Here is a 22,172-nt window from a genome sequence, read left to right on the forward strand (position 1 = left end):
CTGACGACTTTGCCCCCCCCTGTCTTCGCGTCGTCTTAGCCATGCAACTAAAAAGGGGTGTGTCACGTCTACATAATGTACATACGAAGCTAAACATGTTGAGTTAATATGGATTACCTTTGTCTATTTTGTCATGTTGTGGGGTTTTCCCACCTTTGTCACTCTTTTTAACATAACCCCAGTCGGTTGCTGTCGGTAAGTGTGTAATTTGCTCATTATTTGCTCTGGAAAACAATGTGTTTTATTGTGCATTGTTAATATAAGTCAAATTCTGTATAAAACGTGCTATTAAAGATTATTATGAAATACGACAAAGTTGTCATTTTTTCGTCGTCTTTTAACGCGATGAAATAAATGAGTCGCACCGAGCAACTGCACGGTAAGTCCCCCGGCCCCCTGTCAAATATAGCTGCACGGACGTGTCCTTGAACAGTTGGTCCACGTCTGCCTCTCCTGTGTATAAATACATGTGCTCGCTCACATTTGCGTTTTAAGTTTGTATCGGGAGGATCTTTAGGTCGCCATCAGCTGTCAGCCATCAATCAAAGCCAAACTGTCGCTCACTTTCGCCTGACGCTACACTTTCTGATTCGCACATCTAATTGGTGGAATGTACCCAAAGATACGACTTCAATGAAATTCGATTGGTTGACAAATGCCTTTGTGCTCATTGGTAGAAGATAACGGGGACGTGCGCGTTCACGTGAGTCCATCCTGAAATGCGATTGGTTGAGAGGCTTCTCGGGACTGACGTGACGCAGATCAGAATTCCCAAAGTTCCCAAGTTCGAGGGAACGATCCGAGGATAATAAGTGGATAATCAGGATTGGAAATTATTGCCGAGCGACGTGGGGTAATTGTGCTGTGTCGTGTGTGTTTATACTGATGACGTCAGGCTTGTTTGGTGCAAGTGGTTAGCCGCGCGCGAACGCGGAAGTGCCTTCGCATCCTTTGTTTACCATCATGGGAGCGTCGAACGTGCACCCTTTACTTTTAAATGAATCATTGCATACGTTCAAATGCAAATATTAAACGCAGCCTTCCTCTATTTGCCTTGACGCGGGGCGAAAAGCGTGACCTCACTGTCGCAATTGGCCTTTTTTAAATGTATTTCGCCGGCAACCACGTCAGATATTGGACATATTTGCGAGTGCGTCAGTCATATTATGTGATGTTATTAGAACGAGAGCCACCGCGTCATTACGTAACCTGTATTGCGCGTTAATCCCGTCTTTATTTCGTGCGTGTGCACGTATGACGGCTTGTTATCATCCGTGCAATGAGCGTCCATGCTTGTTTTCCATTCAAAGCACAGTTGTGCATTCCTCTAGTGAAGTTTTAGCTTGCACGTTTTGAACAACTGGTGTCCTCTGCAGAGTTCTGCAAAAAAAAAAAAAGAAGGGAAAATCGTGTCCCCTGTGTTGTGCTAAAAGGCGCCTCAAGGTGGCAATGTCGGACCACAGCAGCAGCACTGGCAGCAGCGGCTCGTCCACCAACAGCTGGACGCTCCTTTCTCCAGAGGTAAGACCCTGAGGCGCCCTCACACACTTTATGTTGGGGCTTTATTTCTCACGACAAGCCAAACTCCCAAAGGTGATTAAAGCGTGCTGTTTAATTGTAGACCGAACCTTTTTAGGATGAACAGGTGGTATCAATTTCAGGCCTATTTTGTCCTGTCTGGAAGCCTGGATGGCACCAAACTCTCTACGAAAATCAAAGTTATTTTAGTTAATATTTAGTGATGTGCGTCTAATCCCAGGAGCGTGTGCCGAGTATTGTATGACGAGTGGTTCATGAACGGCCGATGCGCGTGTTGGTGACGTGACTGATTCGGGAAATGATTCTTTAAGTTTGAGTGTAGTTCGAAATATTGTTTTCAAATAAAATGAATAAGCACTTTCTAATATTTAGTTCTTTTTTGTTTTCAGACATGTTTTACACGCCACCTTTTTATTGCGTGTACCATGCATGTCATATATTTCTTGTCCACATGAGGGCGTAGTTGAGAAAATGAATCATCTTGAAGCCCCTACGTGTGTGAAGTATTTCCCTGCAGGGCTTGACTACTTCGTGGGGCTTCATTTTTGCCATCATCCTTTGTAGTTGTTTGCCACTTTGTACTAGATTTAATAGTTTTAAAGTTATCTCTATTAAATTGAGAAACACGACAAGCAAAACGCAAGGTGTTGATATTTTTTGTATTGTCTCTCATCTTCCAACAGGAAGCGGCTCTGGACAACGGAGGGCCGCTGGATGACGGCACGGAGAGCCTGGGCGATGCCCCCAGCCTGTCCGAAGACATGGCGGCAGGTATGAAAAGTTAAGTTAAGCCAACATGTTGCAAACAGACGTTCACTTTCGTGTGTTGTTGCAGGTGTTGTTGCGGAGGTCAAACCCGGTGATATTCCAGTGGAGTGTGTCTTATCAGAGGAAGGACACCAGGTGGGTACATGACATTTTTTTTTTTTGTCAAATTGACTTTTTAATTGCGTCTCTAGAGATGACCTGTCCAATCAGCAAGTGTGAAACAAATCAAAGTCGCAGTTCGCCGCACTATTTTATGACAACCGTATCAGACACACAGCGTCCGTCTTTTTGACGAGCGGGATGGATGATGGATAATTACACACATACACACACTCATTGCCAGGTGTGTCAAGAGACCGCCCCAGAGTCCGGTGACGGTCCCACCCTTTGCTGTCCTCTCCAGCCCGACCCGACCGCCGCCATCGACCCGGAGAGCCGGGCCCCCGTCATTCACGACATGGTGACGAGCTCGCCCAGCGACAACGAGCATCTGGGCGTGGCCTTCGTCTCCAGCCTCGATTTTGGGGGGCCGCAGGATTTTGCCGAACCCGACCAGACTCTTCGGGACGCCGATGTCACCGTGGCTGACGTACCGGAGCAGGGCGTCGTCCCCGCTGAGACGGTCACCGCCTCGGAGCCTCCTTCGCATGAGGACGCCGACGTCAAACAAGACCAACCGGAACCACCCGTTGGGTCGGTCCCGGCTGATGATGTCATAGCACCAGAGAGCATCGGTTCGGAACAAGAGGAGGAGGAGGAAGAGGAGGAGGAAGAAGAGGAGGAGGAGGAGGAAGAGGAGGAGGGGCCATCTGAGTTTGAGATGGAGGAGGAGAATGGATTTGAAGGTAACTCTTAAAGTTCAAGTTCTTCACAATAATGTAACAAGACATTTTGATTCATATTTAATTTTTATCCTTATATTGCATTTGTTAAGGGACCAAAAAATATGTTACTTATGTTTTTTTTTTTTTTTTTTAAATCATCTGCACACTGGCCTCGTCACAGCCAATCAGAGCAAAGATGACGGCGAACCTGATTGGCTCTCACGAATCGATGCAGAAAATTAGGCTCCATTACGAAAAAAATGGCAGCGCACAACGTCCTAATCCAAACTTTCACATGCCGCTTTAGAACCCCCCTCAGGTTGCCGTGACGACGGACTGCGCCGGAGGACGGCGGAGTCTGCGTCGAAAGCGTCGGAAGATGCGAAAGACCAGGACAAGTATGAGGAGGAAGCGACGAAGGCGTTTTGGTTTCCGGTCCAGTGCATGATCGGAGGCAGCGTGCTGCTCCTTCTGACGGTGCTCTTTTGCGTCGGTGAGCTCTAGGATGTCAAATAAATGTTTTTTTTGGGGTTTTTTCCCCGCTTGACTAAGCCGTACTCAATCAACATGTGTGACCGCCATGCTCAGGGCAGGTGCATGACAAAGAAGGCAGCAAACAAACGATGACGCGTATTCAAAGCGCTGCGCTGGGCTGACTCGTGCAGCAAAAAAACGCCAAATAAACGCGCACGCAGATTCCGCTTTTACTTCTGACCGCACACGAATTGGAAAAATAACCGAGCAGCGCGAAGAATGCACGTCTTTGAGTGACGCTTTTGTGTTTGTGTTTGTTGACAGGCATCTATGACGCTGAGAGCAATCGAGGACAACGCCAGGTCTGTTTGCCCGCTTCCTCTCGTCACTTCCTATACACGCACGCACACACACACACTCAGCGGACACTTCATTAGGTACACAAACTATCCCATGCGAGAGCTGTGCCGACACGTCCGTCTTTAAAATAACGCTTTTTTTAAAAAAAATTATTTAATTTTTTTCCTTTCAATATGTTTTTCATTTGTAGAATTTAGACATCCAAAAATTCCAAATTTATGATTTTTTTTCTGCCCTCGTATAGTAACTTTATCGGTCAACTGACTTTTTCATCGATAAAATGATCTCACTAAGCTTTTTCACATTTGACCAAATTAAATTCATCGTAGAAATCATTTTCTTTCATATTGCTTTCTACTCCAAACATCAAAAGTTCAAAGAAAATATTACAACTGAATCTACATTTTAAATGCATTGACTTAAATTTTTTGTTTTGTATAATCTAACACTATCGCATCTGACAAATGTGACAGTTTTATGCTGCCTTTTTATTGGACAAGAAAAAAAAAAAGTAGTTTTCGAGCTTTGATTTTGTGCAGAAACCCGCCGACGCTCAAAGCGCTCCCGGCTTCGTCCTCACCGACGAGATGTCTGCAGGTTAGTCTTCCTCTCAAAGCTGTGATTTATTGATAGATTTTTTTTATTTTTTTTTTATTTTGGGGTCCGCCACGTCGTGACTCGGTCCTGTTGTGGCTCTACAGAGTTCAAAGCGGTCTTGGACATGTTTGACACGGATGGCAGCGGCGACATCAGCACCAAGGAACTGGGAACTGTCATGAGGATGCTGGGAGAAAACCCGTTGAGGCAGGAACTGAATGACATCATTAAAGATGTGAAAGAAAATGGTGAGGACACGAATTTAATTTCAGAAAGATTTAATTGTGTGCTAGTTGGCCAAAAGTGGCGCTCGTTATTGAGGAAAAAAAAAATCGCATTAAAATCATTTTGGTGAGATTCAAAATGTTCTGACAAAATGTGTTAGCCCAAAAAAGTTGTGATTTAAAAAAAAAAAAAAAAAGCTCACGATGTTTATTTCTCAATATAATTCCGATGCAGCCGACAAGCTTCATTGTAAGAAAAGTCAAGAGAGGCAGGGGCTAAAACAAGACGGCAGCAAGCGGTGGAGGCGAGTGTGGGAGCACCTGGAGAAGATCCGGCGGGAGATCACGGAGGGCGTGGAGCGCTGGAGCGAGCGCAGGAAGAAGGACGTGGAAAACCGGCGCAATGACGAGAGCGACGAGAAGGAGCGCAAGAGTCGCGACGAGTGGGAAACCAAGAAGCCGCAGCGCCGGCTGGACCGCGAGCGGAGGAGGAAGGAGAAGCCTTGGCGCGCTCACCAGAACCAGCGCGCCAACGACCTGGCCGACTTCTGGCGGGTGCAAGAGCAGAAGCTGCGCCGCTCGGCCCGTCCTCGCCCCTGCGGCTCGGTGGAAGAATGCGCCGCGCAGGAGGGCCTCTTCCCCGTCGAGCTGGCCGAGTTCGAGGAGCTACTCGAGGGCTACCTGGATAAGCTGGAGGGCTCGCCCAAGGAGAGCAAGAACTTCCTCCGGTGGCTGGTCGGCGACTTCTTCAGCGGCGGAGTGTTCGCGCACGACCGCCGCTCGTTCGCCGACTTCGCCGAGGACGTGGCGGACATCCTGGAGGACATGGCGGACGTGGCGGAGGGTTCCAATGACGCCCTCGAGGAGGCCATGGAGGAGTTTGAGAGGGAAGCCCTGTGGAAGTTTGCCGCCATGGAGCAACAAGTTTGAGTGGGGCGACTTCGGCGGACATCTTGTTGCCGCCGGAGCTCTGACCGTACTCCACAAACACTCGTGACTCTCTACAGTAATCCCCTGCCAGTAGGGACCACCCCCTGCCACGAAAAGTGCAAATTAATCACCAAAAAAAAAAAATAATAATTGCATATTAATTGTGAACCCTCAAGATTTGATTTGCTTTTTTAATTTAATGACAGAATGACTTAAGATAATTGAAGACCCTAAATGTTCCTTAAAGGCGCCTTAGAAATATTTTGTTTGTGTTTTTACTGCATAACTCAATTGTTGTCATTTGTATAAATACACATTCATTTTTATTCAATGCTTCAACCTGAATTCAATATTAAGTGTAGAATTAAAAGCATTTAGCTCAAATTGTATGACTTAATCCAGGAAATATCAAGGAATTAAAATTATTGGGATTTTATTGTCCAAAAGTTACCAGGAAAAATTGAAAATGTACAATTCAGTATAAAAAAAATATTACTGATCCTAACCCTTAAAAAAAAGATTTTTGCGTGTTTTAAAATAAGAAAATGATATGGACACTAAAAGCGAGCATGAATCCGAGTGGGTTGAATAAATAAATCGACCACAAACATCTCTCCACTCATGCAATATCCTCTGAGTCCGATTTGGCGCCATCTTGTGGCTTTTTCCAGTAATAATGAGCTAGTCATTAAATTCCTAAGTATGGGGGATTACTGTAAATCGTGTCGCGATCTTAGTCGTGTTTCTCTTCCTTGTCAGGCCCTTTCTCATCTTCCCAGAGACTTTTAATTTGGATCTCTTAAGCTGCTAATCAACACGTCAAGGATACAAGAAACGAGCATTGACTGGATTCAGATGTTTTGGGACAAATGGAATGACTAAGATTCTGACGGAGTGTTATTTATTAATGGGTGTGTTCAACACTTGGCCAGTGTGATTGTTACTGCTGAGCCCATTTGCTAACCAAAACAGCAAGGCCTGCAGTCTGAATATTTTAAAGGAGCACGTGATCATGTCGACGAGGCATCTTTAGCCCAAAGTGTGTCCACGGTGAAAGTGCGCGCAGTATCGCGATGGTCGTCAGTGTTGATGAAGGAAAAGCTGTTTATGAATTAACGAATGAGACGTGTCATTGCAGGCATATTTGATATTTGAATTCTTTATTTATTTCGTGGCGTAACACTACATATTTTATTTTGAAGTTCAACTCGCTGATGTGCCTTTTTATTGTGAATTTTTCATATGGTCCTGCTGGAGTCAAAGAAATGGAATGTTGAGAAGAAGAATTGTAAGTCAACCGGCGTTTATTTTTATTTTTTAGGTTATTCGAATGACATCAGTATTTTTTAGCTTTTTTTTTTCTGTTTTCTGCTAGTTTAGAAAGTGCATTTGACAGATTTGCTTCATGCCCTTCCCTCATTTATGTCCAGCGTTCAATAAATGAAAACCACGAAATCACCGAACGTTGTCTTTATCTTTTTAAATGAGCAGTAGGATTTAGAAAAAAAAAAAAAAAGTCGCTAGAAGTTGCCAAGCGAGCTGTCGGATGTCAGAAATCTTGATAACATCTCAACTATTTCTTTCCTTGCAGATGAAAGGAAGTGTGTCACACGTCCGCAAACCGACCAGTTGCCAGTCAAAGAAAAGAATGTTCGACGGGCCGCAAAGTCATTGCGACGAAACCGCTTCGGACGGCGATCATGTTTTGAATTCCCAAACAGGTCAGCCCGCGCACACCACTCGATAAAATTTGCCACTTTGACAACAGAGTTGCAATTTTTTTTCCGAGTGCCTCAGTGTGCCCTTTTTTTTTTTATCTTGTTTTTACCAAATGGGCTTACCTTAGACCACAAAAATTCCAAATCCTTTTAATGAATCTCCTGCAGGTGCCCTGCCGATCACAATGACCTCATGATGTTTTGTATAAACTTGATTCTGCTTGGACGGGCATGATCTGGTCTGAGTTGGCGATCCTATCATGAATCCGTACCGTCGTCAGCATTTTGTTTGGGAAGATGTGGGCAGGTGGAGCATTTTCCGCTGACCCTTGCATCCCGACGCAGCATATAAATAGACGGGCATGATCACGGATGAGAAGACGCACCTGTTCCTCGCTCATCACACGGTTCGGAAAACTGTAGCTTTCGTCTTTGTATTTTTTATGACTGCTGAGCGCTTGCTTACTTTAGTTTTTTTGGGGGGCAGGTGAAGCCAGCATGGAAGCCGCCATCTTGACTTTGGTCAGCCAGTTCAAGGCGTACGCGGGCAACGACGGGTCTGCCAGCACGCTGAGTCGGAACGAGTTCCACCAACTGGTCGCTTCGCAGCTGCCCAACTTTGTCAAGGTAACAATGGGTGCCAAATTTGAAGGACTTGATGGCCCAAATACCAATATTTGAGTACTCACCGATACCAAGCACCGATACCAATATTACGATGCTTAAAATTATTTATATTTCTGACGCGCCTGATGTCTCAAACTGCTTCAGTGTAGCACCAACTACTGGCAAGGCAGACTTATTTGTTGTCGGATATTTTTTCTTCAGTATCGGTGGCTGGAATCGGCATCTTTTGTGAATCCTCGATACTTTGAAATGAAGCCTGTATCATCCCAATATCGATACCTATCATCGATACTTGCCCTTGTCCATAAAATACAATTTACTAACATTTCCGGCAGCAGGTGTCCACATTTACACGACATTCTCTCATTTTTCTTGTTCAGAATGGTGAGCCGGACGCAGTGGATCGCCTCATGTCATCTCTGGACCAGAACGACGACGGCGAGCTGACCTTCTGCGAGTTCTGGCAGTTGATCGGAAAGCTGGCCAGCAAGCAGGGCGGCTACGCTGCTTAGAACGCCGCCACCTTGCCCTTTCCTTTTTTTTTTTTTTTTCCCCCTGGTTAACCGTTGGCCCCGATTAAAGGCCTCATTGTCTCCCCGGCTCCCTGTCATTCATTCACTGCACTCGCCGCCGTGATCTAGTGGCCCAATCGTAACCCAACGCGCAGCGTATCTTGTTGCACCCTGCGGCCCGGCCGAGCGTGAAGCGACGATAGCTGCTAGCGCCCTCGCTAACAAGATCCACCTCGTGTTGTGATTGTGTTCACGATCATGTCGAGATAACGTACATGTGTCTCAATTGCAGATAAGAGCTTATATATTTCAGAGAAAAAAATTGATATAACCCAAAAATACAATCTTTGCAGATTACCATGACTGCCAAGAACTAGAAATACAATAAAATAGCAAACATTGCTGTTAATTATTGATTTTGTGACAATAAATTAACATTTTCACTGGAGGAGATTTTTTTTTTATTATTCTTTGAACATTTCCACCTTTTGTGGATTGTGCTGTTTGCAGAAAATAGTCTACTGGTGCATTTTATTGTTTCCAAATCGTCGTCATAGCACAACAAAAAGCGCAGTCAAATTTCTACCTCGACATAATTTATTCCCCTCACTTTCCTGCATGTATGACAAAGCCTCAAATTAATTTATTTTTGCCTTTTTTTTTTTTTTCAATTTTTTTTTTTTTACAAGGCGCATAAAGTGCGTTCAAGCACATGAAGTTACTCAGGATGCTTCCACGCCAAAACCACGAGTGTGTTTTAAGTGTGCATCACACACTCACATTTGCACCCAAAGTAATTGCAAGCCAAACTCAACATGAAATATTTTTCGGCGGAAGTTGCCCAGCTGTTCCACGATCCCTCCCCTCTCTCTCTCTCTCTCTCTCTCTTTTGTGCGCTCTTCCAGGTACACGCCCTTTCACTTGTCAGTGGGGGGAAAAAAGTTTGAAGGGAAGCAAAAAAAAAAAAAAATCACGGAAGAGACTTTAGCAGTTGTACGAGTTTGGCAAGTTGCGTGCGCTCGACGCGGGAGTCGCTGCAACAGCAGAGGGAAAAGAAAAGGAGCTCCAAAAGTCACTTTTTGCGCACTTTTGCACGCTTGGCTCAACGCTTTTCGGTGAGTGGATTTTGTTTGCGTGTCTGCTTGGTGCTCGGTGAGTTTTGCTGGTCGTTTTGTGCCACGTTTCGACGTCCATCAGTCGTAAAAAAAAAAAAAAAAAGAGAAAAAAAAGTCCACGGCGTTTTCGATGCGTTCATGGACCATTTTAAAGCGGGGAATTTACAGTTTTAAGCCAAAAACTTGAAAAAATGAATTTCCTCGCACTTTTCTCTTATAATATCTTTAAATCAACTCCCGCCCTCTTTGTCTTTTTTTTTTAATTCTCTCTTTTTGGTAGTTTACGTCAGGTTATTCTACGCTTATGCCAGGCGTCCAAAGTGCGCCAAACTTTTGCAGCTTATGATGTGATCGATTGGCGTTTAACGGAGTTGTGTCCACCCAGCCCAAAGGGAAGGGTGTGGAACCTGAGGCCCGTGGGCCACGCCACGCCACAGTACACCACAGCGTTGAGCAGGCAACTGCAATAAGCGCAAAGGAACATCGAGGCCAAAATGGATGATTTTTTTGCTTGACTTTCCAAGTTTGAGAGAAGACAAAGAAAAAAGTTTGCACGTTACAGGATTTGTGATGTTTTTTTTGGGGGGGGGGGCTTAATACTGTGAGGCTGTTGTGTAATTAGTTTGAGATGAAAATTTGCAATAGTACGTAAGATTAAAGTTGTGTTTTTGAGGAGGGAAAATAAGTTGTACCAGTTTATTTCCGATAAAAGATGCCGTAGTCTTGTCTCATATCCCAAGGAAAAAAAATCATAAGAGTTCAAATTAAAGCCATCTTTTTGTTTCAGGAAAAACGTCGTAAAGTCGTCTGCTAATATTTAAAGTTGAATTGTTTTGTGACAAAACTGTCGCAATAATTCTTGAAGTTTTTTGTTTTTTTTTAGGAAAAAGTTTGTGCCCTATGGTTTCATGCTTCAATGCCCATTTGTGCTCCTTCTGGTTTGTGCACCTTGGCCCCCAGGGGGCAGTAAAATACAAACACGAAAAACAAAGAAGAGTTTCACAACTAAGTAAGCTGTACCAATAATATGTCGTCGCTTCTTTGCAGAGGATAAAGAATATATGCCCGTGGGTGTTGTTGTGGGCCCATTCCTTTGGATTGGTCATGGACTGTCTATCCGCTGCGACCATTCACGGTGCTCCTGCGTTAATATTTGAAGTTGTTCGTGTATCGTTGTGAGCTCTCCAACGGGCGGGGAAAGACGAAACCTCCCGTTGCAATGCGTGTACATTTCAAGAGCGGGGCGGCGGCGAGTTTTTTTTGTTTGTTTTTTCGGACAAATAAGTCGGATTAGTTGGAGGCCGTGACTTGGGCCAGGCGCCGCAAGACTAAATAATTTACGTGACAATGGATACGTATGCGTAGAAGTACGCGTTAGTCCTGCTTTGGAGTGGTCGCCTTGAGGCTCAGGCTGCAAAAGGTGTGATGCCAAGAAGCACAGTGGTCAAGAGGGTGTGCACACTTGTGCAACGACATTATGTGAGCATGTTTTCAAAAAATATATAAATGTACGTACATTTGAGTCTTTACTTTTCTAGTGTGGGTCCTTTTGGCACTTCTAAACGTGACAAAGTGCATTTTCATGCAAAATCCCCTACGACACGCAAACATTTGACAGCTCACACCCTGCTCGGTAATTGTTTGCAGCTTGAAATGTTGCTTGTTTGGCGCCACACTGGCTCCGCTGGAGGATGGAAACAAGAAGACAGCGTTTTAGTTTTTTTTTTGCGGCCCAAAACTAATTTTTTCATTTATTTATTTTTTTTTTATTAACTTGCATAAAACATGTCGGGACGCCCGCCCCCCCCCAAAAAAAACTTGTTCCTAGAAAATTAATCTTAATTCATTGGAACAGAAAATGCTTTTTGTCCTTTATTTTTCTTAAAAAAAGTAGTTTTCTTGTTTCTTTTATTTGCTTTTTATCACAAATGATTTTTTTGTTATTCTTCTTATTTTTTTTTTTTAAACTTCTCGTGTGCATTGTGCTAAGAAGTGTGTCGTGTGTGTGCGTGTAGCTGTTGCGGCATGAGAAGCGCGGACCTGAAAGACTCCGGAGTATATTGCTTTGCTCTAGTGGCTTTGAGGTGGAAAAAAAAAAAAAGAAATGAGCCGCGGTCGCTGGGTCGGCCTGTAAATTCCTGTGCCGCAAAACAGCAGTGAATGGAATTCCTGCGAGGATAAGTCTCACACACACACACACACACACACACACACCCCCGCTTGCTTTACATCTTCTGAGCCAACGGGAAGCAAAAGAGGAAGTTGAAAAGATGGCAAAATAAAAGTAGTCACGGTGCTTAAAAGGAATGCAAAAGTCGAACATCGACATATGTATGCATGCATGGATTGGATTTTTCTTTAAAAAAAAAAAAGTTTTTGGCATATTGGAAATCTTATTACTCTGATTTTTTTCTTAAAGAAATAATTTGCACACAAGGAAATTAACTTGTTCTTGAAAAATGCAACTTACAATTGAAATGATTTTTTTTTCCTTAAAAAATCTCTCTTTTTTTTCTCAAAAGAAATAAATGGCCATATTGGCCTTAAAAACAATCTCCATTAAAAAAAATTAAAAAAAAAAAAAAAGGTCAGGAGAACGTAAGGGAGAGTGGATCGGATGAGCACGGAGCGTAATCCGAGGCGACGGGCGGCGGCGGACGCCTCGACTGATCAGATGACCTATCAAAGGTCGCGACGGCCATTGTGCCTCTCAATCACACGCTCGCACGTCAAACGGAATCTTTTTCCACTCGCGACACTTCAAGGAATCCGTCTGTCGGTCGAGCTCGGCATCTCGCTGCTTCGCCATCGACTGTACGTAATCACCAATCTTGTGTGGGTGTGTTGCCAGAGAGGCGGTCATGGAGGAAGCCATTCAGACGGTGGTCAAGGTCTTCCTGAAGTCCGGCAAAGGGAAGGAAAGTTTGGGACCCAAAGACTTCCAGAACCTGGTCAAGAGCCAACTCAGCAACATCCTGTCGGTCAGGAAACCAAAACAAATCCTTTTAGTCCAATGTTCAAAATGACTTTTTCGGCAAGCTGTATCCATGTCACTCGATTTTAATGTGGTACTTGGCGAGCGAAGTCATTTTTTTTTTTTAGGTGATGAAATGATTAAAAGCGATTCGTCTCTGTGTAGGACACGGATAGCAAGGAGGCGGTTAACAACATGGGCAAGGGCCTGGACGCCAACATGGATGGCAAGGTGGGCTTCGAGGAGTACATGAAGCTGGTGGGCTACCTGGCCAACGCCGTCAGCGAGCAGCGTAGCCGCGGCAACGACGCCCAAAACGCCCAGAGCGCCGCCGCCGAGAATGCCACCCCGGAGAACGCGGCCCCCAAGGCAGAAACCCCCGAAGTCAAACTGGAAGCCAACGCAGACGGAAAGGTGGAGGTGAAGATGGATGTCAAGACAGATGTGGAGGAGAAGAAGGAGAATCCCGTGGAGGTGACCTTACCAAGCATGAAGGTGAGCGCACCGAGCGTGGAGTTGACCTCGACCGGCGTGGGCGTGACCGCACCGAGCGTGGACGTGACCTCGACCGGCGTGGGCGTGACCGCACCGAGCGTGGAGGTGACGTCCTCAAGTGTGGAGGTGGTGGTGAAGGAGGAGTCCGCCGTGGTGGAAGAGACGGAAAAGATGGCGGAAGAAGCGGCGGAGAAGACGGCCAATGCGGCAGAGGAAGAGGCAGAGAAGAAGCCGGAGGAATCTGCCACCTCATAGGGGACAATCAAGCCATCCATCACACGAAAAATAATAATAATATGAATAATAATAATAATAATAATGAAACAATATGAGCCACTACAACAGCCAAAGGCCTAGATTTATGACAAATATATGACCACTAGCTAGCTTACTTGATTTAGCGAACATCTCGAGGTAGTTTGCTACCTACCGAGCTAATTAGCTCTCTTAATAGCATTTTCTAGCTGTTTATTTAGCCATCTATCATATACAAGTACCTAGCTTTCTATCTGTGTGAATTTCACAACGCTAACGTGACTATCAATATAAAGATATGACCTAGAAAGCCGGTAAGTCAGCTAACTCTAGTTAGCTAACTACCGTGAAAACATCAAATCTTACAAGCATTTTCTTGCTACGTCGAGTCATCTATCACTTATATAGCGTGAACGACACATTATTCGCAAGAAGCTCAATTAATTCTTTCATCAATTTCCGGAAGCATTTGAAGTGCTCATTCTGTTTTAAAAAAAAACAAAACACTAAGATGGCAACCACTTGTCACGTTGCTACTATCATGCTAGCTAGTTATAGGTACTGTATGTTTCCAGCTATCATGCTAATTAGCTAGCTAACTCAATACCGTTGTATCGTGGTGATTTTGATTCCAGCTAACTCGCATCTTGAAATTGACCATGATTATAGTACGGACGCTAGTTTGCTCGCTACTTGGCTACCTAGCACTATAAACAGCAGTGACAGGGATAAAGTCCTTACTCTATGACAGAGATATGACCACAAACAGATGACTATGAATTAGAAGCATTTATGGTGTCAGATGCACTAAAAACAATGCCATGTATACAACCACTACACGAAAGCGGCCTAGCTAAGCGACATAGCACGGCTAGCATGTGCATGCCACTAATAGAGCGCGCATTTACCTTGTATCATTTGAAAATATTGGCGGTATTTACACCCCTCTGGATGAAACGGAATCCTTGGCATATATCCAGCCATCCCGTTTCTTCAAATTCATGACTTTAATTCCTTTAATGCTAATTAAGTTTCACACTTTTTTGGGACTCACATGCTTCTTGCTGCTGATTATGGCCTGGCACTAAACAAATTGTGCCGCCGCTGTCCAAACTCTGCATCCCTCCTTATTTCCTCCCCCCTTCTCCTTTTTCTTCATCTTCTTTTTTTATCCTCACTTCACCTGGAAGCGACATTAAACCCCCCCGCAGCCACAATTAGACACAGAGATCAGGTGTGCGGCTAAATAATTAAAACTCAAGGAGGGAATCCAAAACGATCCTTGTTGGTTAGAACGTACGAGAGGGTGGAAATAGTTCTGAGTGGAAAGAGATTGAGGGTGGATCCTCCCCGATTGGGATTGGAGAATAAATTCCACGCTCGGGGTGACAAACAAACAAGACCACTAGACTTGATGCCGACGGGATAAATGCTTGTTTTGGGGGAGTTTGGAGGCCAAAGGAATCATAGATTAATTGTTCGCGCTGCATTTAGCGATACGAAGATGTTGGAGATTCGAAATCAAATTTGAAATAAAAATCTTAAAGACTAAAAACCACAGCTAATTTCGTGTCAAAAGTCATATTTGCTTGTTTTGAGGTGTGACATTTCCTAGTTTTCCTGAATGCAGCTTTGAATGTAACCACAATCCTTTTGTGCTCAATACCACCGTGGGAGTTGTTTGAAAAACATTCCTCTCGCCCAGGCTGTTTTTTTTTTGTTTTTTTTGTTTGTGGCCCTTGGTTCGTCTAAAGACCGTGTTTGACCTGCCATTGGATCTCCACCCCGTCCAGATTAGACAACACACACCCTTGGGATACACACGCACACAATTTCCTGAAAGCCATCCCTTCCATCTTGTTTGCATAGCACACTGAGCCTCTGAAAAAAAAAAAAAAAAAAGCATCCACCCAATATCACGAGTTGCATCCATTTGCATGTAAAAAAAAAACAAAAAACGTCCACCCTTCCACCCATTTGTTAATTACGATTTAATGCTTTGTAAATTGTCACGTCGTCAATAATGCAGGCCTGAGAAAAAAAGGCTTCATGTTGCTCGTACTGCAGGCCTTAACACCACGACCAGTAACACAACCACTACATGTGCACAATGCAAAGTGCTCGGCAAATAAAAGGTCATGCGCTCCTGCTGGCACTCCCATTGTAAATATTGTGCACTCCGCTCAGCCTTTGTACACCCTTGTTTATTTTATTATATATCACAATGGGTGACTAACATTTTGGGCATTTAGGGCTTCTGTTTTTTTTTTTAATACAGCTGTGTATCTATTAAACTAAATACAGTGAACCCCGTCGTTTGCAGAAAATTCATTCCAGCTCGACCAGCATTAGATGGAAAAATTTGCAAAAGAGAAACCAAAAAAACTTCTTTTAGCATTACTCCTTTCATTTTTAGTACCTGTTTGCACTGTCAAGGCTATGACTAATGTAACATCACTTTGAGCAGGTGTGGGCAAACTACGGTCTGGGGGCCACAAGCGGTCCTTTAAACATTTTAATCCGGCCCGCCGAACTTGAAAAAAATTTAGATAATAAACCTTGTTAATGTTTTATTTTCTAAATGCTGTGATTTTTCAAAGACATACAATGCTTTTGTTCACTTTCATTTCAAATTAAATGTCTTTTTTTTTTTCTCCGATGAGGTGAGGTGACCAAAACACTCCGTCCATCAGCTCCTGGTCCGGCCCCTCTGTCAAATTTTAGAACCCATTGTGGCCCGCCAATCGAAAATTTTGCCCAACCTTGACTAAGAGGAAATGAAAAGGAAGACTGCTGGAACACACATGGTGCAGCAACACATGCAGAGAGCACACAAAAATACGCGCTGGCATTCCCTTTTGTAGAGGACCTTCTCTGCCTCTTCTTCTTGCTCTTAATTTCTTCGCATCGCTTCCAGTGCTGCTCGGCATGTTGCGGTGCATCGTGCTACTGCGCTGAAAGAAACTCTAAATTTGGATTTACCATTAAAATAACAATCTGTGACATAACGGGGGATTCACTGTATTTCTCCTTTCAAGGTACTTCTTGTTACTAATCGCGACATATCAGTCCAGCTTCCTGTGTACATAAGGCATGAATGTGTGTGTGTTGTCGTAGCGATCTTCGCAGGCTTTAAAAGTGATCTTTGGTCCATTGTGGGGAAAAAAAGGGAAACTGGATTGATGTATTGACAGTGAACCTCACACCTCAGCCTGGAAACATCTCATTTAGTCTTTTGTCGATGACTTTTTTTGCGAGCCGCGCCTACGGGCGCCAGCTCCATGCAGATATGGAAAAACACGCCAGAGAGGGGAAAAAAAGCGGCAGGGAGTGTTTGCAAACACGTCCCCACTCAGGATGGAAATGAAAGATAAGAAAGATACCGAGAGATAATGTGCCAGACAACAAATGCCAGAATCTTTGTCTTTGTGTGTGCGTGTTAAGCATCTGAGTCTACTGTCCCTCGCGTCGCTGTTATTAGCAATCCGTAAAAGCTGTATCATTTTTAACGCTTCATAAATGTGTTACCGCTGATCTTGAATAATAAAACTGTGACAACCTAGCCCAACCACTTTGCTGTACGTGTCTCAATGTGTCGGATGCGTTTGTTCATCTAGGCGATATCCTCGAATGCTGTCACGATACAGTAGAACGATACAGGAATTGATACATGGATAACACATTGTTACTACATTTCAATTCAGATAAGAAAGTTCACTTTTCAAGGTGATTTTTTTTTTCGGGGTCATTACGAATGTGCCCTCGGTTTTGACGTTTTTATAATAATAATAATAATAATAATAATGATAATAATAATAATTAAATAAATAATCAAAAATAATCATTAATAAAAATAAAAAATAAAAATTTGTACAAAAAGATTTCTCACACAAAGACTTACACATATTCATACATGATACCGAGACAGCTGCATGGATAGATCCCAGATACATAGAAAGATAAACTGATCGGTACTTGGATGAGTCGATTGATACATTGATTGATAAGGAATGAAACTAGGATTGATAAATTGAAACCATGTTGATATAGAGTAAGATACACGGGTCAATACGTGGAAACATACATGAATCAGTCTACTGATACGTGGAAAGATACTGCATAATTAATACATGATCCATAGAACGCCACATGGATTAATATACGGAATGTATGGTATACAAAATGTCAACCAATGATACAAGGACAAATGATTTCGATCGACAGACATTACACGGACACTTGGAAAAAGACATGGCTAGATAAGTGGTTTACACACGAATACCAAAGACGAAACATGGCGTACATGTCAACGGATACGTCGCTGTAGTTTATTCATGAAGAGGTAAATGGAGGACATTTCAGTGTGTTTTTCCACCCTTGACTGCAACGGACAGAAGACACCTGCAAGGATATGTCGGTCCAGGATGATAAGAAGAAGGCCGAAAGGGGACAGGCTGGGTGAAGGACGTTTGGGGGTGAGGAGGAGGAGGAGCGGGAACGAGGTGATATTTAAGCCGGTGTCCCTCTCTGTCCTCATCCATCTCCGCCTTGGCTCGCGCTCCCTCTGCACCTCGTCCAGCACTCGGGAGGCCCTCCGCCAGGTAAGACATTCAAAGACAATCATTCTCGTCCGCTTTGAGAAAATGTCACATCATTTATTACTTTGCTTATTGTCGTCATTTGATCGCGGACAAACTTACAGGCAATAGAATGAGGAAGAATTTCCACATGATGATTTGTGGTCCTCGTTGCGCAACAGCTGTGAATGCAAGAACAGACGACTGTTGGCGTACAGTCATGAATACCTGAAAACAACTTCTGAAAGGCTCCTCCTCCCTTTCTCACTAAATCTTGCTTTCCAAACGCTCCTGCATTATTTTGGGTTTTTTTCCTCATGTGTGGTCTTTGACATTTCAAGAGTTACCCCCAATTTAAACAGACTATTGTCTTCATGCGCGCATGTAGAAGTTACCCATGATGCAATTGGTCACCAGACTATTTTTCCTCACTATTTTTCTTAAATCAGTTTTCGAACGGCTCAAGTGTTCTTATCAAGGCTTTTTTTCCTTATTTGTGCAAAAGCTCCACACCATTCGACTGTTTCAGCTGACTTTTGTCCTCATATCGGCATAAATACCAGAAAAAAAATCCTACTTCCTACGGATTTATGGTCCCCACATTGCAGGTGGTCCCCATTTTATTTCAACAAACTTTTGTTCTCATAGTGATAGCAGAAAAAAATATCAGCTTCATAAAAAATTATTTTTCAGATTTATGGTGCTGCAATAGCTTCCCAAAATGTGACCGTTTGAAATGACGATTGTCCAGACGCACACACCAATACCAGAAATAATCTAAATTCTTATGAGGAGTTTTCTCTTAATTTGTGGTCCCGATTATGTGACAGTTTAAACAAACGTCTGTTTTTTCTTTTTTGTTTTTATTTTCACTTTTTCGGCTCTATTGGCGTGGCTCGTTCTTGTCGCATCGTCGACCGTCATTGCGACGTAAACGCTACGACGCTTGATCTTGTGCGTGCTAGGCTCTAAAAATAGCTCGGGAGTTTCGGGATGTTGGCTGACTAAGCGAGTGTGGAGGCCTGGTCTCATCGGGCACCTCAGGTTACTCGGCCTCTTAGCGTCCCGATCACCAGGTGAGGTTTGTGTTTCACTGCCGGTGTCCATTTTGGATAATTACGCGAGCAATTTGATCCTTGAGCTGGACTTATTTTTATGAGTTGGAAGGGTCTTGAGCGCCAGTTTCAGAGGTCTGTGTGTTTTTTTTTGTTGTTGTTGTTGTTGTGTGTGATTGACAGTGAGTTGTCTGTGTCTGTGCACAGTCTCCACAGCGCCGCGGTAGCAGCAGAACCGCCAAGATGCCTGACACAATGTGTGTAAGATCATTTGAAAGCCTCTCCCGCCCCAAAAAAAAAACAAAAAAAACTGACCTCATGCATCTTTACACGATCACACTGACACACACAAAAAATGTTCAATTCGTCATGAATCAAATCCCCCGGATTTATGGCCCCCCCCCCCCATTGTGCAAGATCCAAACATTTTTTTGTCCTTCGTCACAAATCCCAACAAAAAAAGTCACCATCAGAATAGATCTTGAATTCAAAAATTGACATTTTGACCTTCAACACGACCTCTCTTCTTCACCTCCCAATTCCACGTATGAACGTCATTGGCGGCTCCGGAACCCGTGCCCTCGCTTGCCCGATGTGAGCGGACATGCTAGCTGGCCGCGCGGGGCTCCGGAGCGAGCATTTGGCGGCCGAGCCTAACTGTTGTACTGGGCCACAATTTGTCTTCAGCATGTCCAAGGAGCCCTCTTCCAACCTGGAAAGCGCCATGCAGATGCTCATCAAAACCTTCCACAAGTACTCGGGCAAGGAGGGAGACAAGTACACGCTGAGCCGGGGCGAGCTCAAGGAGCTGCTGCTGGAAGAGCTCGGAAGCTACTTGGGGGTAAGCGCGAGCGTGCATGAGGTATGCGCGAGACAAGTACGAACAGGTAACAGGCAAATAAAAAGGCCCGCATTCTCCATGTCAGAATTCCAAAGACAATGAGGGGGTGGAGAAGATCATGAAAGACCTGGACGCCAACAACGACGGCGAGGTCGACTTCACAGAGTTCATCATCCTGATGGGCGCCCTCACCGTGGCCTGCAACGACTTCTTCCTGGAGTTCAAGACGGACGACAAGCCCAAGGGCTGCGAGTCGGCGGAGTAGGGAGAAAAGGGGAGGGGAGGGGGTTGAAGGAAGAAATGGGGAGGTTGAGGCTCGGGGAGGAAACAAGGTTTGTAAATCACGAGAGATGAGGAACATTTTTCTAGGACCTTGCGCAATGTTTAAACATCACCATCAGTATTGTGCAAAAGTTACTTCTTCAGCAAATAGCAGGACTCGCACGTTACGATATATAGAATGTGCCCAGAGTCTCCACTTGGCTGCACTTTGCCCTCAGTCTCGTCCATTGCGTTTCGCTCATTCCGACCGATGCATCAATGTGGTTTGGTTTTCGCAATTTCCATTCCATCACCACATGTTACCAAATTGATAGCTCCGTATTCTCGACTTGATTGCACTTTGCCCTCAGTATCTTTTCAAGTGTCTTTGTCTTCCTCCGTTGTCATTTGCTCATTGTTATTTTATTTTGTTTTCGCAGCGTCTGTTCCGCTGATGTTTTTTGTGACTTTGTGACTCTGAAGTCATTCGAGCTAAATGCTACAATAACAAACAACTTTTACACAGTACTGAATCCATTGTGGGCTGATGTTTGTGGGTTCCCGCACAAACCCGAGGGTCTTTGAACGCAACACGTGTTTTTCACTCCTCAAAGCACAACTTGAGGCTTTTTGATTAGTTCTTGCGCTGAAAAGACAGAAAACTGTTTGCAAGGGACTCAAATGTGAACGATATATTGAATTATGGCTGATTATATTATTGTGTTTAGCACTGGAATGTTTTTCCCTCCTTCATGCGCCTTTTTTGTAATTTTTTTTTTTTTAATGACTCATGCTTTCTTTCCAATTATTAAATGTGGTATTTAACCAAATGGTAGTCACTTTTTTTTATCCTACTTTAAGAAATAAACTTGGTTCATTCATAGTGTGTGTAGGTAGGTAGGTGTGTGCGTGTGCGTGTCACTGTACATGTGCGCATGTGTGTGTGTGTGTGTTTGTGTATTGGGGATTCCCACCGAGCATTCCCACATCCTGCCAACAATATCCTGCAAGTCTTGTTGAGCCTAAACTGACCCAGATGTCGGACTTTGAGCCACGTGGAAAACTTTTGATAAAGTGAGGGGACGCGGAGGGAACGGAAAAGAAGAGGAGATGGAAAAAAAAAAAAAAAGAAGCCTGACTGTGTGTGTGTTTGTGAGTGACTGAATTCAATTTATGGCGTACAGCAGACAAGAATGTAGCTTGGAAGGCAGCGCTATAATCACACAGGAATGTCCAAGTTGTGACTTTGTACAAAACGATGGTCCTTCACAGCCACCCCCCCCCCCACACACACACACGCGCACACACACAAAATGTCCCCACCAAAGCAAAGGTCCCAGTAAACACATAAAAACAGGAATACACAGACAAACACTTTCAGATTCTTTTTTGCCATCATCAAGTGGGCGTAATCAACTGCTTTTAAGCCTCGTGTGATTGGCCCGTTTGAATGTGTGACATTTGACACAGTTGGAGTGCAAAGTGTTCTGTTAAGTCTGTTGTGGCCTGAAGGGAAATAACTTTGCCTCGCACTGTATGTCATTTACTTCTTCGTCACTTCAAAGTAGCTCAAATAAACGTGATCGGATGGAGCAGCGTCTGCACACATGTGGTTGTTGTGCTGTCAAAAATGATTAATGAGCAATTAGCATTTTATTTACACTAACGATATGGATCTCCACCCTGTGGGCCACTTACATCAACAAATGTCTAAGTGCCATGTTGGATGTAAAATTATGTGGGTAAGGTGTCAACGTGAGACGATGAAGCGACTACAGTGTGAACGTTTAAGAAATGTATGATTCTGGGTTGGGTGGCTTAAAACAAAAGGTAAACATGCACATGCTATAAAAAAAAATTAATTCAACTATTGAAAACGGATTTATCTAGGACAGGGGCGGGCAAACGTTTTGATTGGCGGGCCACAATGGGTTCTCTTTTTATTTATTTTTTTCAAATTGGGCGGGCCGGATTAAAACGTTTAACGGGCCGCATGTGGCCCCCGGGCCGTAATTTGCCCACGTCT

General features: G+C 44.0%; 4 protein-coding genes and 1 long non-coding RNA gene across 11 annotated transcripts; 4 read left to right on the plus strand and 1 right to left on the minus strand.

Moving 5' to 3' along the window:
- Nucleotides 1–711: 711 nt before the first annotated feature.
- pbxip1a (pre-B-cell leukemia homeobox interacting protein 1a) lies at nt 712–7,620 on the plus strand. 5 transcript variants are annotated; one of them, XR_015846901.1, is made up of 12 exons: nt 712–853; nt 1,434–1,521; nt 2,223–2,310; nt 2,375–2,442; nt 2,651–3,152; nt 3,439–3,624; nt 3,930–3,967; nt 4,505–4,562; nt 4,667–4,810; nt 5,022–7,004; nt 7,308–7,437; nt 7,603–7,620. XR_015846901.1 is itself a non-coding variant. In XM_088318814.1 (11 exons), exons 2-11 carry the CDS (start codon nt 1,450–1,452, stop codon nt 5,714–5,716), a joined length of 1,776 nt encoding a protein of 591 aa, XP_088174940.1. In that variant the 5' UTR covers nt 712–853; nt 1,434–1,449; the 3' UTR covers nt 5,717–7,174. The 5 variants fall into 5 exon arrangements, 4 of the variants coding, with proteins under 4 accessions (XP_088174940.1, XP_088174937.1, XP_088174939.1 ...); XM_088318814.1 differs by lacking the exons at nt 7,308–7,437; nt 7,603–7,620 and having other exon boundaries at nt 2,651–2,767; nt 2,843–3,152; nt 5,022–7,174; XM_088318811.1 differs by lacking the exons at nt 7,308–7,437; nt 7,603–7,620 and having other exon boundaries at nt 5,022–7,174.
- An 81-nt stretch (nt 7,621–7,701) lies between these two features.
- On the plus strand, nt 7,702–8,654 carry s100a11 (S100 calcium binding protein A11). Its single transcript, XM_088318816.1, has 3 exons — nt 7,702–7,841; nt 7,922–8,061; nt 8,442–8,654. The coding sequence occupies exons 2-3, from the start codon at nt 7,933–7,935 to the stop codon at nt 8,571–8,573; spliced, it is 261 nt and encodes an 86-aa protein (XP_088174942.1). The 5' UTR covers nt 7,702–7,841; nt 7,922–7,932; the 3' UTR covers nt 8,574–8,654.
- An 892-nt stretch (nt 8,655–9,546) lies between these two features.
- s100u (S100 calcium binding protein U) lies at nt 9,547–16,983 on the plus strand. The gene is made up of 3 exons (XM_088319159.1): nt 9,547–9,688; nt 12,540–12,669; nt 12,828–16,983. Exons 2-3 carry the CDS (start codon nt 12,550–12,552, stop codon nt 13,410–13,412), a joined length of 705 nt encoding a protein of 234 aa, XP_088175285.1. The 5' UTR covers nt 9,547–9,688; nt 12,540–12,549; the 3' UTR covers nt 13,413–16,983.
- A 451-nt stretch (nt 16,984–17,434) lies between these two features.
- LOC148321596 (uncharacterized) lies at nt 17,435–18,956 on the minus strand. Its single transcript, XR_015846954.1, has 2 exons — nt 18,113–18,956; nt 17,435–18,045 (listed from the first exon to the last, which is right to left on the minus strand). It is a non-coding gene; the product is annotated as an uncharacterized LOC148321596 (long non-coding RNA).
- s100s (S100 calcium binding protein S) lies at nt 17,916–20,976 on the plus strand. Of its 3 annotated transcripts, none has more exons than XM_088319141.1 (4): nt 17,916–18,013; nt 19,252–19,301; nt 19,732–19,885; nt 19,971–20,976. In XM_088319141.1, the coding sequence occupies exons 2-4, from the start codon at nt 19,288–19,290 to the stop codon at nt 20,148–20,150; spliced, it is 348 nt and encodes a 115-aa protein (XP_088175267.1). In that variant the 5' UTR covers nt 17,916–18,013; nt 19,252–19,287; the 3' UTR covers nt 20,151–20,976. The 3 variants fall into 3 exon arrangements, with proteins under 3 accessions (XP_088175267.1, XP_088175268.1, XP_088175269.1); XM_088319142.1 differs by having other exon boundaries at nt 17,964–18,013; nt 19,252–19,305; XM_088319143.1 differs by lacking the exon at nt 19,252–19,301 and having other exon boundaries at nt 17,964–18,013.
- Nucleotides 20,977–22,172: the final 1,196 nt, after the last annotated feature.

This window comes from Idiotropiscis lumnitzeri, chromosome 16, assembly GCF_059441095.1.
Source record: "Idiotropiscis lumnitzeri isolate Australia: NSW breed Sydney's pygmy pipehorse chromosome 16, RoL_Ilum_1.0, whole genome shotgun sequence".
Lineage (NCBI taxonomy): Eukaryota > Metazoa > Chordata > Actinopteri > Syngnathiformes > Syngnathidae > Idiotropiscis > Idiotropiscis lumnitzeri.

Bases quoted from the DNA above. Each gene is read 5' to 3' on its own strand.
- s100s (XM_088319141.1), top strand. The intron at 19,886-19,970 runs GTAAGCGCGAGC...TCTCCATGTCAG, and splicing joins AGCTCGGAAGCTACTTGGGG to AATTCCAAAGACAATGAGGG.
- s100u (XM_088319159.1), top strand. From the start codon at position 12,550: ATGGAGGAAGCCATTCAGACGGTGGTCAAGGTCTTCCTGAAGTCCGGC. The intron at 12,670-12,827 runs GTCAGGAAACCA...GTCTCTGTGTAG, and splicing joins AACTCAGCAACATCCTGTCG to GACACGGATAGCAAGGAGGC.
- pbxip1a (XM_088318811.1), top strand. From the start codon at position 1,450: ATGTCGGACCACAGCAGCAGCACTGGCAGCAGCGGCTCGTCCACCAAC. The intron at 4,563-4,666 runs GTTAGTCTTCCT...GTGGCTCTACAG, and splicing joins CACCGACGAGATGTCTGCAG to AGTTCAAAGCGGTCTTGGAC. The intron at 4,811-5,021 runs GTGAGGACACGA...ATTCCGATGCAG, and splicing joins TAAAGATGTGAAAGAAAATG to CCGACAAGCTTCATTGTAAG.
- s100a11 (XM_088318816.1), top strand. From the start codon at position 7,933: ATGGAAGCCGCCATCTTGACTTTGGTCAGCCAGTTCAAGGCGTACGCG. The intron at 8,062-8,441 runs GTAACAATGGGT...TTTCTTGTTCAG, and splicing joins AGCTGCCCAACTTTGTCAAG to AATGGTGAGCCGGACGCAGT.